Source organism: Emys orbicularis, chromosome 2 (genome assembly GCF_028017835.1).
Source record: "Emys orbicularis isolate rEmyOrb1 chromosome 2, rEmyOrb1.hap1, whole genome shotgun sequence".
Classification (NCBI taxonomy): Eukaryota; Metazoa; Chordata; order Testudines; family Emydidae; genus Emys; species Emys orbicularis.
In genome coordinates this window covers 231,416,047-231,433,017 of record NC_088684.1, presented here as the reverse complement: position 1 = coordinate 231,433,017, position 16,971 = coordinate 231,416,047, and the positions used below count along the sequence as shown (strand labels likewise).

At 42.9% G+C, this 16,971-nt stretch overlaps 1 protein-coding gene across 1 annotated transcript in view; it reads right to left on the bottom strand.

The window, feature by feature from the left end:
* CPVL (carboxypeptidase vitellogenic like) overlaps nt 1–16,971 on the bottom strand; it is a 75,046-nt gene that overhangs the window by 10,308 nt on the left and 47,767 nt on the right. The window contains exon 11 of the mRNA XM_065399627.1: nt 5,221–5,403. Coding sequence (XP_065255699.1) covers nt 5,221–5,403 — 183 coding nt within the window. The remainder of the gene's footprint in view (nt 1–5,220; nt 5,404–16,971) is intronic.

Sequence of the window (16,971 nt, the reverse complement as noted above, 5' to 3'; positions counted from 1 at the left end):
TTACTGCAGAACAATTCTATTTTATAGTTGAGCAGTAAGAGGAGAGGATCTCTGCCAAAGTTTTAAAATCACCTATATAAAATGCAAAGACCTGGATGCAGAGTTAAACACCTCTTACTTATCACAAACACATGTGATTCTCATTTCTTTCACTGCATAGTATGCAATGTTAGACTATCTTTTAATCCTAGATGTATTTGATATTCATGGGAAGCGCAAATCATGTGCTGAAGTTTGCTGAAGGCCTTTGATTTTGGCATAAGCTACCTTTAAGTGCCCTTTTCTCCTTTAATTATGGTCTAAATTAGATGAGACTTTCAGTACATTGGCCTTTCTGAAAAAATACTTTATATCACGGAGCCTGGCAAAACACACAGGACAGGGTCAGACACATATACAAAAAAAGAATACAGAAAGGAGAACAGAAGGCATTCTAAAGCCTAACCTACAGAAGTGTACTGTGCCAAATACCATTTGTTCCAGCCAGGGCCGGCTCTAGGATTTTTGCCGCCCAAAGCAAAACCAATTTTGGCCGCCCCCCGCCCCCGTTTTTTAATTACCCCACCCCCGGTCCCGCCTCAACTCCACCCCTTCCCCAAATCCCCAGCCCTGCCTCCTCCCCCCAGGCTCTCAAGCCTAGGAGGGAGGGGGAGAAGCGGCGCCCGCGCCGCGGCCACTCGGAGTCTCCCCCTCCCTCCCAGGCTCTCAAGCCTGGGAGGGAGGGGGAGCAGCGGCGTGCGAAACAGGTGTTTCGCGCACCGCGGCCGCTCGGGATCTCCCCCTCCCTCCCAGGTTTGAGAGCCTGGGAGGGAGGAGGAGACCCCGAGCGGCCGCGGCGCGCGAAACAGCCGATTCGCGTGCCGCTGCTCCCCTTCCCTCCCAGGCTTGAGAGCCTGGGAGGGAGGGCGAGTAGCGGCGTGCGAGCGGCAGCGGAGGTGAGCTAGGGTGGCTGGGGCACATTTTTAGGGGCGGCATTCTGGCGCCGGCCATGTCGCCCCTAAAAATGTGCCGCCCCAAGCACCAGCTTGTTTTGCTGGTGCCTAGAGCCGGCCCTGGTTCCAGCTAAAATACATCCACACACAAAAGCAATTCAAACAGTTTAAAAATGTGTTAGATGCCATTTGGGGTAGACTAAACTTCAGCAGGGCTAAATACCGTTTCACTCTGAAGTATTTCAGTGCTAGTGTACATACACACTGGCTGAACAGTTCATCTAGTCCTCCTACTGCTGTCCCACAGTGCATCTGTGGCCTTTCAAAATCTCCCAGAATGCCACTAGTGTTACTTGTGGAACAGTGCTAGCATGAACACAGGGCAAACCTTCAAGTCTCCTTAACACAATTCAACATGCGTAAGAGTGTGCCTCTCTGGAGTGCCCCCTGCTGGTTATAGGTAGCTCTGCAGTGTCCTGCCTTAGCTTCCCCTTCTGCTTAGGGTCTATTAAAAAGCCCACACCATCCAGATACTCAAAACAAACCCCATTTCTGGCAACCAATTTATTAAAACCTGCACAAAGTCTTTCAAAACCTCCAGTCTTCCCACAATTTCAAACTGGGCCCTGTCTTCCTGCTCTCCCAGTGTTTCTTGCCTGGAGTTTGACATTCTCTGCATTCTCCACAGATCTCCTTCTTGCTCGTGTCTTTACCCCTCTGACTCAGGGCCCTGGAGGAGCCTTCTTATTCCCTGCAATGTCTGTATGCATCTGCCGTCCCATCTGCAGCACCTTCTCTCTCCAGGCATGTCTACACTTCAATAAAACACCCACAGTTGGCCCGTACCCACAGACTTGGTCTCGCAAGGTCACAAAATTACAGGGTAGACATCCAGGCTCAGGTTGAAGCCCAGGCATAGGATCCTCACCTCTAATGGGGTCCCAGAGCCTGAGCCTGGACATCTACACTGTAATTTTATAGCCTCGCCATCTGAGCCCTGCAAGCCAGTCAGCTGACGCAGCCCGCCACAGGTGTTTTATTACAGTGTAGACATACCCTTCCTTATCTACCACAGGCCCAAATGGGTCACCTGACCCAATAATTGATGAGGAGGTGTCAATACCAAGAGAGGGAAAATTGCTTTTGTAGTGAGCCAGCCACTCCCAGTCCCTATTCAAGCCCAAGTTAATGGTGTTAAGTTTGCAAATGAATTGTAGCTCTGCAGTTTCTCTTTGAAGTCTGTTTTTGAAGTTTTGTTGTTGAAGGATGGCTACTTTTAAATCTGTTATTGAATGTCCAGGGAGACTGAAGTGTTCTCCCACTGGCTTTTGTATGTTACCATTCCTGATGTCTGATTTGTGTCCATTTATTCTTTTACATAGAGACTGTCTGGTTTGGCCAATGTACATGGCAGAGGGGCATTGCTGGCACATGAGATGCCACATTTTTTCCACCCTTTTGTAAGGGAGGCCATGGCTGAGCAAGACATCCCAAGTCTTCTTCCAATTTCTTTGTAGCAGCCTCTTTGGTTTGATGCGTATGATCCCAGATAACTAAAATCACCTACTGCTTCTACAGCTTAACTGTTAATCGTGATGTCTGCTTGCATTCTGTTGTTACTGATTGTGTCAATGTATATGCATTTCATTTTTGCCACACATTCAGGAATAGTCCACATTCCTCACTAACAGTTTTTACAGACTCCAGCATTTGTTGTATTGCATCGATGGTTGCAGTAAAGAGTGTCATATCATCAGTATATCTGAGGTTGGTTAAGAAGTGTCCACCAATGGAAATCCAGGGCTTGTATCTTAATAAATTTTCCATAAATGTTGAAAAGACTTGGGGACAGAATGCACACTTTTCTCAAACCCAGCAAAAAACCACTCACTTCTGTTTCCACTGTGGTCTGTTGTTGACAGTAGAGATTGAACTCATAAGATGCTCTGCATATCTGCCAGTATCCTCCACAGATGGTCATGTCAAACACTTGGAAGTAGTCAATGAAACACAATCAGTGGGTGATTATACTCACTGCATTTTTCAACTATATGACAGATATTTACGATTTGATCACATGTGTCTTGTCCGTCTCTGACACCAGCTTGTTGTGGTGGTAGTTCTGCTTCATTAAATCCTGAATTGTGTAGAGTGGCATTTTATTTGCATTCGATATCAGGGAGCTGGTATGATAATTGCTGCACTCTGTTATACCCACTTGTTTGGCAAGGGCAAAGATATTCCCTTTGTCCAGTGGTCTGGCCAATTTCTAGTCATCCATATGTCACAGGAAATTTTCCACGAGATCAATACCATGGTCACCAATCACTTTTGGCAATCCTGCTAGTACTTTATGTACCCCTAGTTCTTTCCCAAACTTCATTTTCATAGCAGCATACCCCATTTTCTCTTACAGGATAGATGGCTCTGGCTCTGTACTCTTTTCTGTAATCCTGTATCATAAATGGCTGTGATGAGGCATGCAGATTATTGTGCCAATCTCTTTCTGCATTTGATATCACCTTCAGTAAGAACTCTGTCTTCATGGTCTTTTTTTTATGCTTGGTTGCAGGGAACACTTTTTTAGTAAGAAGTCTGACCACTGTGAACGTATCTTCTGTATTATTACTCTCTCTATAATTTCAAGTTCCTTGAATTTTGCCCTAATGCATTCATTCGTCTTGTCTTGTCTGCTTTTGAATCTGTCTGCTCAATGTCTTGTATTCTCTCCAACATTCTTTAGTCTCCAAGCCACTCTCTTTCACTCTGCATTGCTTTTCTGACAGCTCAAAACACCTTCTCTGTTAACCCTGGTGCAGTCCAACCCTGACTTTTCAAAATGTGTGCTTTGGTAGCTTTGAGCATGATAGTTTTCATTTTATTCCAAAGTTCATACACATTGTTCTCCTCTTTCACTTATGAAAATGACTCAATCTTGATCTGTACAGAAGTCATGTAGTTTTTGCTGATTTTTGACAGGTCCAGATGTTGTGGACCTGCTGAACATCTTATCTTTTTAAGTTGTAATTTTAGGTTTTAGGGCTTCAGGATAATAGTTGATAACCTAACCTGCAGTCTGAACTTGGGAAAGTGTTTATTCATTGAACACAATCTCCAGTATCCCTGTATCATTACATAGTCCATTTGGTTATTGGTCATGCTGTCAGATGACCTCCATGTAAATATACATCTAAGATGTTGGGTAAGATTGTGTTTGTAATGACCACATGATTAGAGCAGCAGAATTCAACTAAACACCTTTTTCTCTCATTTTGTAAATCCAGACCATTGTTTCCCATTACTTCTTTTGAGTGCTTGCGACTCCAACTTTCAGGTTCAGGTCTCCAATTACGTGGTGTTTTAATGAGTCTTTCTTCAAACTGTTCATAGAACTCAACTGTGGTGGCTTGAGCTGCTTTCACAGAGGCATAAACCTGTATGATCTATTTATTAATTAGGTTTCTTGAAGTGAATCATAATGATTCTATCTCTGATTATATCCAAGTACACACTTTGATCTCTCCTTGGATAAGATACACGCAATCCTGTTTTTTCCTCATGGTCTTGGATCCTGAGTAGTACACCACATACCCACCCATTTCCATGAAACGAACCCTATCATTCCATCACAGCTTTGAGATTCCACATACATCGATCTTATTTATTTCCAATTTGTTGGTCACAAGGACAACCTTCCCTTCACACATACTCCTCACATTCCATGTTCTTACTGTGATGATTCATTTATGAAGGTTCAGATAATTCTTTTCCTTGGTGCAATTATCAGGCACCGTACTTCTCAAAGGATTTGGTGCAGCACCATTATAACTGCAACCACTTCTTTTACTGGCTGGAACTTCCTCCCCCATATAATTTGTTACACCTTCAGGTCTGTGGGGTGGGGTGATCTCACCGTCCAGCGCCACACATGGATCATGCTAACTTTGTTCTTCCATGATAGTTCCCATTGTAAAAAGTACAGAGGGTGGTTTCCCATTGCCTTCCCACCAGTTTGTGGTTGCCATTGTTAAACTGTGGTTTAACTCTTCTACCTTTCAGTGACATTTCCTCCACCTGGGATGCCACTACCGTCCTAAAATGCTCATTCATCCAAAGCCATTGGCACTTCCTGAGGCTGTCAATCACAGGTGGTATCATCTATTGCCATTATAGTAGCAGGCTACTCTACAACCTGACCTGAAGGAACCTAAATATACAAGGTAATATCCTCAGCATAGACAACAACTGCTTATATAGAGTCCATGTCTCAAGAGCTTCCTTTCCTTACCTGATAGAATTCACCAGCTTGGCGTACATAACCAGCCACTTCCTTGTCAAGGGGATGGATCCTCCATATGAGTCTTTCAGCACTTTTGTATTCTTCCACTTTGCTCCATGGCACAGTAGGCAGAAAGCGTTCTGTCAGTGGAGCTGCTACTATGATATCAAGCTGCCCATTATATAACAGAACCTGGAAGAAGACGAAGCAGTCAATATTAAAGAAACCGTAAAGCTCACTTAAACAAAATTTAGCTCTGCAGTACTTTAGATTCAGTACATTAAGCCACATGAACCTCTGGAGTAGAGTAGTCTAAAATTTCAAAGACACAAACATGACTTAAAGCCATCTTTGCCTCCTACAACTAGAGCCCAGAAAGCCGCCTGTGCTTTCTGGGCTGCGCAGAATTTCAGCCCTGTTCTTTCTCTTTTTCCAGGAGGAGATCAACCACCAACATCAACATTGCAGTACCCATACTATGCCCAAACTGGTGTCAAAAAGACCTGAGAAATCCAGATATTGCAAGATTTGTTTTCGCACAACTGTCTCAAAAGTCTTCCAAGAGTCAATCAAAACTGAAGGCTCAGCTCCTTAAGAAGGCATATTGATAGCATGTTATTTGACTATGAATATTTATATCTGCTATATGTGCATTTTGTATTTTAAATTACTGAAAGCCAATGCAAAAGCTCAATCTATGACTGAAGTTTAAAAAAGTAGACAGTCCAAGACAGCCAGGAATTAAGATCTCATTTAACATTCTCAAAACTGTAGTTGAATCAGGACTTTAATAAAAATCCTACCAGCCACTATAACTCACTTCTGTGGAAGCAACAAAGCGGTAACAGTGATCAAGAATTACCACATCAGACATTTGTATGATGCACTTAACACCTCTGTTCAGGCAAAAAGGTATCATTTTCACAAGAATAGCAAAAAATGATTTGACTTCATATAATACAAAGTAAGGTACATAAATATAGTGGTATATAAATAAAATCAGGATGAGAACTTAATTAAAAATATGTTTAGTCTAAGATTTAGTGTTTCCTTAAAAATACTGCTTACATAAAAAGTTTGACATATTAATAAATGCCATTAACCCTTTGAGCATATGCAGAAAGTGAATCATGATGGGAGCACTACTAACCACAAAGCAACAAACTACACATAGGTAGGTGTTCAAGCCAGTGAATGTCTTCTGAGACTCTCTGATGGGGCAACGTTTTTTTGGTGGGGGAGGTTGACACACATATGACAATATACCAGGCAAACCTTATGGAATTAAATTAAACCTTATTTAATTACATTTAATACCTCTGTGGTCCATTGTATTGAAATGTAAATGTTTTTGTACCATTGTGGGACTTCTTTAGGAGGAGGAAGGATTAATGCAATCTCCGGGAGATAATGTGAACTTAAAAAGACTATGCTGAACAATGGTTGATCTTTTGGGAAAATACATAAAGTGGAATTCCTAGGAAGTACTGGGGAGAACTGGATTGCAAACCTCCAAATACAAACAACTTTTGAAGCTTTGCTCTGAGGTGGGGGACCATTTGTCTGCTGATCACGGGTTATCAGAGGACAGTTCAATGACCTAATCTGGATTCTCCGGGGACCAACAGACAAGAAAGGACTTTTGAAAAAATACCCTGAGTTTAAGCTGACTCAGGGCCTTCTTCCTGACCCAGCAAATGGACAGGACCTTTGGTCCATGGAGGGAAAGGTTGGAAGGACTTGGCCTACTGACACCCCATAGGACTGTGTGCTAGTTCTAAGCTGAGGCTGTTATGAATTTATGACCATAGAAGAGACCTCCTTTTTGGAGTCTGAAGGACTAACCATCTTCCAGAGCCCATGTCGGAATTGGGGTGACCTCAAGTAAGCTTCTGAGAATGCATGTGGGCTCTTTTATTGTTTTTAATGTTTTATCTACAACACTTTTACCCTAAGAATAAATAAGCTTGCACAGAAAGAGCTGTGTGGTAGCTTATAACTGTTGCAATTCTTCTGTTATTACTCTCTGAAGAGAAGGCAAGAGAAGCCTGCTTAGACACCCTGTGTTTTGTTGGCAATAATACAGTAAAGTCAGGGAACTGTTCAGCCTGGAGTCAGAAGGGAAAGAGATGCGTGTCTCCATCAAAGAAAGGTGATGGCCAAGGGAGCTGGAAGCCTGGAAATAGGTGCCCTTGCCGTACCATACAGGGGAATTAAGGTACAGTTGCTCTGAACTGTGACAGAGGGGTTCCAGGCTTTTTACTTTCCCACTTGCCAGCATAAAGAAAATTGGTTCAATCCTCAAATTAAATGCGTACATTACTTTAGGAAAGGTGTATTATCCGCATTTTAAAAAAAAAAAAAGTTTCCTCACTCCGGAGTAGGGTTTCTTTATAAATCCCATATTAAAGTAGTATTTACATTTTGTATCAATCAGCATCTAACAGCAATCTGGTAGTGCTCAAACTAACAAAGACCTTTGTATGTCGAGAATATGAACACATTTCCTGTGTGCTATTTATTCCTTGTTACCAAAAATTTTGGTGAAGTTAAAAGCTTTTTTTATAAGGCTCATCCAAACTAGTTAAATAAAATAATTGCATTGTTTATATAAAGGAGCTTTGCCTCAAAGACCTTGATTCCTCATGGCCACTGCAAAATCTTCTGCAGCTGTTATATTAAACAGTATGGAAACAATTATATCTGTGTTGTGCTTCCGAGTATAGGCTAGAACACAGAACAGTATTATACAGACAAGATTATGCTTTAAACAACTCTGGTAAATCTTCTATAGAAATTCCACAAAGAGTATTTTAACACAGAAGTTACACACAGTCTAAACTAGCATTAACTTGTCCCATTGCTTGTTACTGACAAATCTACTTCTAGGAGAGAAATAAAGTTTATATAGCTTTATCTACATAAAAAACCCAGCAAAATGAACTTTTGTAGTACAAATACCAAGTCTTTAGATTGAGTACAAATCATTACTTAAAATGACTAGAAGAATCATTGAGAAATGCCAAGTTACTCTATATAAAGAAATAATTTGCGAGAAAGGGAAGACTAATTGCTACTTTTATGTGTAGTCCCTAATATAGTAAGATTGCTTATGATTTTTCCCCCAAGAGAAACACAATCTCTTTCTAATGTTACGGTGGAAACCAGATTAAAGAGCAATCAATACAAGTGATGCTGAGGCAAAACCACAGAGGAGAAAAACTTTTCTCTGTAACTAATGACACTTAATTCATAGGAGGTTACAGCTTGCTTTTTAAATGCTTGCTTTTTACCACAATTTCACTCCTCTAAAACGTTATTATAATTTCTCCTTTTGCTCTTTCCTTATGTTTCTCGGGATTGGTTACCAGTGATTATTAGACCCAGTAAGTTGGGCCCGATTACACAAACAGGTACTAGGCTAGATAGTTAGGTGTTGAGCCACAGAAACTCCATCAGCTTCCCAAATGAAAAATTCAGAAGACATTTTAATGGTGGTAGAGATATGCCAGATCCAACACTATGGCCCTGCCCCATCTCAGCCTTACAATTTTTCCTGCATCGCTAGCTGTTTAGGGCATATAGCGTCTAGTGAGTTTGACTCTGTAGAGAATGTTGAGAGTCCATTAAAGTCCTCCATGTGAAAGTCAGCTGTGAGGCAGACTGGCAAGAAGTCAAGATAGTCTTCCATAGTTTACAGAAATAAAGGCTGATTGAAGACATGTTCAGATTGCACTTTGACTGATGCCAGGTACTTAATGTTAAATACATCTAGGAGTTTGGCTAGCTGAAGCATGTGAGATTTATTCCAGACTTTTGCAGTAGAAACTTACTCTGTGGCCACAGAATCAAGGAAGAAATGTCTAATCAAAGGCCCGTGATCCTCTCTTTAGAGGAAGAGAAAACTGTTTGGATCCCCTCACAAAGTTTTCCCCAAAGTTGTTCCATTGGTGGGTGTAGTAGAGAGGAAATACAGCATTTGTCCTCACCCAAGCAGAAAAGTGAATGGTTTGGTTCCCAAACTACTGGAGGATCCAGTGTCACAATATTCAGATTTTTTTTCTTAAAGCACCAGCTCCTGGAATCATGAGAATCACAGCATCCATTTAAAAAAGTTCCTAGCCTCATGTTTGCAAAGAAAAGCTTGAAAATGAATTTTAAAGGCTCAGACACAAGAGGCAAATAAAAAGAACGATGAGTTTATTTTGTTTTAGAAAGTCTCATGATTTTTAAACCAATCACGATATTTTGAATGCTTGATGGTGTACACCTTGGGGATCCACAGGAGCATGGGTGGCAGGTATAATAGGAGCCACGGCCGCGGGCCAGCCAGAGCCGGGGCTGCTCAGAGCCGGGGCTGCTTGGGCCAGGGCTCAGGTCGGCCGGCCTGCTGGGGCCGGCTCAGGACTGAGGCCAGCCCAGGGTTCCTCTGGCAGCGCGGGGTGGCGAATGGGGAGGGGAAAGGTGTCTCAGGGTTCCAGCTGGCCTGGGGCTTCTCCAGTTGCAGTGGCCTCACGGCTCCGGCTGCAGGGGACGGGGCCTTGTGCAGAAGGGGCGGGGCCATGGGGCTAGCCTCCCCGAAGGGGGGGCCCACCCGCCGCCCATACACAGGAGGCTAGGATTATCGATTAAGGCTGTATTAACTTTGTACAGTGCTCTCCATAAAGTGCAGGACAGAGATTAGGGGAAGGGAGAGGGCCCTTGCCAGTATACATTTTTCACTTACTTTAAAAATGAGGGTGATAGAAAAACTTCACTGAGTGATTTTACCTTGAATAAAATGACAGACTAAATTTTAGACTGTAAAATTGCAGAAAATGTAATCTGTACCTTCCAACAATATACAGCTTTATCTTCTTTAAACATATGCAATGACATTTTAAAACTTCTTAACCACTGGAATAAATAGCAGTTTAGTCATCAAAACTGAAAGGCATGATTTCGTCTCAATTCTAAACATGGTTGGCAACAGAAAAACATTATATTCCCTTCTAATTTTTAGCCTTGGGGATAGGGATGCCAACCCTCCAGGACTGTCCTGGTGTCTCCAGGAATTAAAGATTATGGCATGTGATGAAATCTCCAGGAATTTGTCCAACCAAAGTTGGCAACCCTACTTGAGAAGGAGGCAGGTAATTGGCCAAACCATGAGTGCAAGTCACATCTTCCTGAATACTCCCAATTACAAAGTTATCGAAACAGATGGAAGTTGTTTCAAGCTCACTGTTGAATGCAGAGAAAGTTGTGCTTTGCAAATCAGTCTTATTTTCTTTGTTTTTTTAAACTAGTTCCATTGCCATAGCTTGTCCTATTTACAGGACATCATAATACTTTGCAGACAAACTTGTGCTCCTTTCCCAGTGATCTAGTGACCTTACTCTCTAATATTTTGTGGTTTCCTGTTTGGGGAAATGATTCAACAGCAGCCTAAGCTGTTTCAGGCTGTGGAATGATCCCAACTGGCTGCTATCTATCTCCATTTTGAACACGTTCATATTCACCAACCAAAATGGTGAATAGATGTCAACAGATGTCAAGTTAGTGAAACATCTGCAAGGAAGTGCTGCATACTTATTCATTCGACTACTGGAGAATCCTAACTCACAGCTATCGTAACATGTAGTAGTTTCTGCTTTGTGCAATTTGGTGCATTATGGTTGTTTGCCTTCATACAATGTTGAATTTTGTCGAATTGTATAAGCAAATGTTCCAAAAATCCTTCCTTACAGAATTAAGTGAAAGCCAAAGAAGACACCAAGGACACAAGTTACTCTAAATTAGCTTTCAAGAAGTAACAGCAAACTGCATTTAGATAAATTAGTTTTTATAGCTCAGATTTTGACTAATCATGAACAAACAAAAGCTAAGACAAAGCCAGTCCCATTGATTTAGGGTGACCAGATGTCCCGATTTTATAGGGACAGTCCCGATTTTTGGGTCTTTTTCTTATATAGGCTCCTATTACACTCCATCCCCCCCGTCCCGATTTTTCACATTTGCTGTCAGGTCACCCTACACTGAATGTACTTTTCATTCACCTCATACTTTCTGTAGTTGCACTGCAGAAGAATCTGATTCTCAATACACTGGGTTGTAAAATCCAGGAACCTGAGTCATCATAGCCTACTTTTAACAAGTTGCGATGGAAAACTACTACACATAGTGAATACACGAAGTCACTTGCAATACTTTTTGGTTACTTTTAGACTACTGCTTCCTTCTGTAGTAGAAGTAGTTGGTAGGAGTTTTTTGACACTTTTTTGTTGAAACTGAAACTTTTCATGAGAAAGGGTTCGTTTTGATGAATTTCTCAACTCGAAAATGTTGACAACATTTAGAAGTTTTTGAAACATCTCATTTTCACATTTTTTAAATGAAAAAAATTCATTTTTCTAGTTCAAAACAACTTCATTTCAAAATTTTAGCTAATACTATTACAACTTAAAAAAATTAAATGGTCAAAATCTAAATAAAACATGTTTTAATTATTGAAATGAAACCTTTTGATTGGCAAAACCAAAATTGTTGTTTTAGATTTTCATAAACTGAAAATCTGAGATTTCAACTTTTCATCCCAATTCAGGATGGGAAAAATTTTCAAGGTCTAAAATTTTTGTGGGATGGGAAAACCATTTTGCACCTTCTTCTAGTGAGATGAGCATGATGGATAAAAATTAGCTCTGAATAAGGCTTCCCCCTTCCATCAAGCCTCCAAGTGGTTTGCTTTGTTTTGCAACAGCGTTACACTGTTGACTCATATTTAGCTTGTGATCCACAATGACCCCCAGATCCCTTTCCGCAGTATTCCTTCCTAGGCAGTCATTTCCCATTTTGTATGTGTGCAACTGATTGTTCCTTCTTAAGTGGAGTACTTTGCATTTCCCTTATTGAATTTCATCCTATTTACTTCAGACCATTTCTCCACTTTGTCCAGATCATTTTGTATTTTAATCCTATCCTCCAAAGCACTTGCAACCCCTCCCAGCTTGGTATCATCCGCAAACAATATAAGTGTATTCTGTATGCCATTATCTAAAGCACTGATGAAGATATTGAACAGAACCAGACCCAGAACCGATCCCTGCGGGGCCCACTTGTTATGCCCTTCCAGCATGACTGTGAACCACTGATTACTACTCTCTGGGAACGATTTTCCAACCAGTTATGCAACCACCTTATAGTAGCTCCATCTAAGGAAGACTGGATGCAGTGTCTCCTGAGAGAAGCCATGGGCTACAAGCTCTGCTTATGCTTCCTCTAGAACAGGGGTGGGCCAACTTTTTGGCCAGAGGGCCACATCTGGGTATGAAAATTGTATGGCGGGCTACGAATGCTCACGAAATTGGGGGTTGGGGTGTGGGCTCCGGCTGGGGGTGCAGGCTCTGGGATGGGGCCAGAAATGAGGAGTTCGGGTGCGGGAGGGGGCTGGGGGTGCGGGGTTGAGGGTGCAGGAGGGTGCTCCAGGCTGGGACCGAGGGGTTCAGAGGGCAGGAGGGGGATCAGGGCTGGGGCAGGGGGTTGGGGCCCGGGAGGGGGTCAAGGGTGCAGGCTCTGGGCGACGCTTACCTCAAGCAGCTCCCAGAAGCAGCGGCACGTCCCCCCTCCGGCTCCTTTGTGGAGGCGCAGCCAGGCGGCTCTGCATGCTGCCCTGTCCACAGGCGCTTGGGATGGGGGCGGCATATGAAGCCCCCTGGCTGACTCTACACGTAGGAGCCAGAGAACAGACATGCTGCTGCTTCCGGGAGCCACACAGAGTAGGGCACGCCCCGGACCCCGCTCCCCAGCAGGAGCTTGAGGGCCGGATTAAAACATCTGGAGGGCCGGATGCGGCCCCCAGGCCGTAGTTTGCCCACCCCTGCTCTAGAAAAACAAAGGTCACTTTCCCAATACTCCTGCTGCTCTCCACTGGTTTGGGGAAAGAGAGCCAAGATCAGTCTACTCTAGAGAATTTGGTATAATCATGCCCATGCTTCTGAAGCCCTAAATCCAGCTGTCTACACATTATCTGGTGCCAATGCCCCTTCATGTGAGTAACTAGGCAGAGTACACTCCTATTTCTTCTCTGGACAAGAAGAAATTCAGCTGCCTGTGAATGTAGATACACACCACACATTACCAGTTCCTCAGAGGCATTTGAAGACTAACGGAAAACAAAAACCTATGAAGAGAGTGAAAGTCCTCTATTGTCTGAATGAACAGGCTGAAGAATCACAGAAACGGAGGGACATTTGTTATTTGTATTATGGTAGGGCTAGTAAAAGTCAGCCCCTGCCACAAAGAACTTACAATCTGAATAGACGAGACAGCCAAAGGGTGGGAGGGAAAACAGAGGCACAGGGAAGGGTAGGAGGGAAAACCAACACAGACCTGCTGAGCGATCTTGTGCAAGAGAGAGGAACAAGAGAATACAAGTGTCTTGGCACCCAGTCCAGGGCTCTATACAACAAACCACAGGGCATCTCATGCTCCTTATGTTAACAAATAAGCTAGTTCAAGAAAAACAGAAAGAAGCAAAACAAATAATTTCCCCAACCCTTTTTCTCCTTCTACAGTTTTGACTGGACTTTCTCTGCCCTGCTGGTTGGCTTTTTGCTCCGATCCTCACAACCCCCTCTCCCTTCATAGTCCCTCAATCGCAGCTTCATTCCATACCTACTCCTTACCCTCTTCTCCCCTGCTCTGTCTCCCAGACCCCCCCACTGTCCCCTCTCCCTTCCCTTTTCTTTCCATTTAACTTAGCTGCTCCTAAGTAAATCCATCAATAAAAATAAAATCATGGCATTAACATGCCATTTGCCACCATCATGTAGTTCATTCTGCTTGTGTGTTATACCTAGTTCCCCACCCTGCGTCTGTCTTGTCCATTTAGATTATCAGCTGTTTGGGGCAGGGACAACTCTGTGTTTGTGCAGTGCCTAGCACAATGGGCCCTGTTCTTGGTTGGCCCTTAGGCACTACCGTAATAAACATGATCAATCAATCAGTAAAAATAGTACAATCAAAGCTCATTTTCTGCTTATATTTGGATGCACAAACTGATACAGAGGCAGTGTCCTAACTATGAAAAGTAATATTGAGTAATACCAGTCTCATGAAAGTTATGCAAGAGTGCTGCAGTGTGATTGCTTTCTCTAATGTACATAAAAAAACCCCATCTTTTATTTTAAACACAAGTTGATTTAAGTGTTTACAGCTCCATTCACAATGTTCTCTCCTGACCTGGAACAATATTTTCAAAGAGGAAGAAAGAGGTTTTCATGCAAGACTCTCTTAAATGGAGGGAACTCCCACACAAAACAGAACTCCACAGTTAAGATTTTTTAATCAAATAAATAGGCTGTGTTCTCACAGAATTTCAAAAAAACCACCCCACAATATTTGTATATACTTTTGAGCAGTTAAATTTGTGCCTATCCTTTTCAGAGTAAGGTTTTAGCTAATGTATTGATAGTTAAAATAAGATGCATAATTGCACCAAATGTGTGGAGTGGGACGTCATAAAGGCTTAACTAACTGGAAGAAAGAACCTGTCTCCGAATTGTTGCCCGATGACAGGAAAACAAAATAGAATTCCAGAACAGAGTGACAAGTTTAAAGGGAAATGTACAGTCCCAGGAAACGTACAGTTACAGTCTGTTGCACATCAGGGGGTTATTGTCTCTCTAAAAGTAATGAGCAAGGTTGCTGTGAAACACCTTTAACATTTTAAAGTTTATACATAAAGAATGGCAATAAAAGAAGGAAAAAGCTTCAAGTAGTGGCTGTAAAAGTGGTTTAACTGATCTGGCATCGGGCACATCAGCTGAATTTTCCCTCAGGCTTGTAAGCTGCTGTGGGACTTTGACTCTGCAGTCTAACACAAAAGTCCACCCCTTCTAGATTGGAACAAAATCCAAATAAAACACACACAGTCCTTCTGTTACCTGGGTTTTCAGAAGGGGTAACTTAACTATTTCACTTCAGGCAGTGTCAGGAATAAATCAATAGGAACACAGCAATTCCGTCTGATAAGATTAATGCAAATAAGCGTGCTCTTATCTAACACTGCAGTTTATTAGATTTAAGCACACAAAGACATAAGCAACAGGCTTAGAACATCCCAGATATTTACCTAACATCTGGAACGGTACTGAGTAATTAACAGTGGCCAGTTGCTCACCTACTGGGGAGAAAATGTGTCAGGAAAAACTTCTCTCAAGTTGGCTTCAGAGGACTGCTCCAAAGTACACCCTATTAACTAATCTTTTATAATTAACTTCTACAAAACACATAGGTCATAATGACCCCCTACTGGATAATCACTTTTCTAACTTTCAATAAACTTTTAATATCAGAGTTGTCTAGATTCAAGGTTTTCCAACCACCAAGGTTTTCAGTCTCAGTTGTTTACTTGTCTGTCCCCTCCTCCCATTCTGATAGCTGAAACTGCCACCTAAATATGATCTTGCTTCTAAAAGCCTGTCTCCAAATTAACCCTTAACTATGTGGTGTTCTATTTCATTAATTCATGGTGGCTAAATGCACATAATATGGTTGCAATTGGCTTGATCACATTCTGGGGGTACACGCACCTCTCAAATCCAGGGTAACACTTCCACCCAGCTTCTTTTGCTGGGTCTCAGACCACTCCTGGAGGTCTGTCTTCCCCATTCTCCAGGGAAAAATAACCTTCCCCTTCCCATGAAGGGGAAAAATAACCTTCCCCTTCCCCTTCCACTGATGCAGGGTGCCTGTAGTACCTTTCTCTCCATAACTATCATTAGCCATGCCTGGGTTCATTTGTTCCTTGGCCATGCCCAATCTCCCATCAGTTCCTTTGTCCTGATGATGCAGGCCACAAAGCTCGCTCTGTCTCTCCTGGCTGTTTCTCCAGCTCCCTTAATGGAGCTCCAACCCAGGCCTCCTACTTGGCCCCTTCGCAGTGTTGCCAACTCTCATGATTTCTTCAGGAATCACAGGATTTCGGCCAGCGATGGGGCCAGATGCAAGAAGCATCCCCTCTCTCACAAATTTCAGCTTAACCTCGGGGAAAGCCTCCTCTGACTGGCTGCCTTCCCCACTACTTGGGGGGAGGGATAGCTCAGTGGTTTGAGCATTGGCCTGCTAAACCCAGGGTTGTGAGTTCAATCCTTGAGGGGGCCACTTAGGGATCTGGGGCAAAATTAGTACTTGGTCCTGCTAGTGAAGGCAGGGGGCTGGACTTGATGACCTTTCAAGGTCCCTTCCAGTTCTAGGAGATAGGATATCTCCATTAATTTACCCTGCCTCCTGGGGAAGAGCAGCTAATCAAGGCTGCTGAAAGAAGCAGGCAAAGCTCACTCCTTTCTCCTCAGGAGCAGACATCATTGTCACATGAAGGGAGGGGAAACGGAGCAGAAGCTTTAAAGCAGCCCCAGGCAGCTCTACTCCCTTCACTTCTCTCCCCCCATCCCTGCAACACCTGGCCAGGGAAGGCGCAAGGGGGAGTGTGACGATGCCCTGCAGCTGCAGGAGGAATAGAGGTGAGGCTGGGAGGTCACAACTGATGGGGGACTGAGCAGAATTAACTGCATTGAGAACTGTGTGAGTGTTAACAACACTAATTGTCACACACGCACACGGTAAGGGGAATTCAAAAATCAAAAGACAGATGAAAACCACAATATAATCTTTTCTATAAAATAGTCTCATGATTTTATGGGATCTGACTCATCATTTTTGAACCTTTGGAACTGGCAATAGTGCCTGGAGCTCCTCCCAACCAAATGCTTCTCAGCTCTC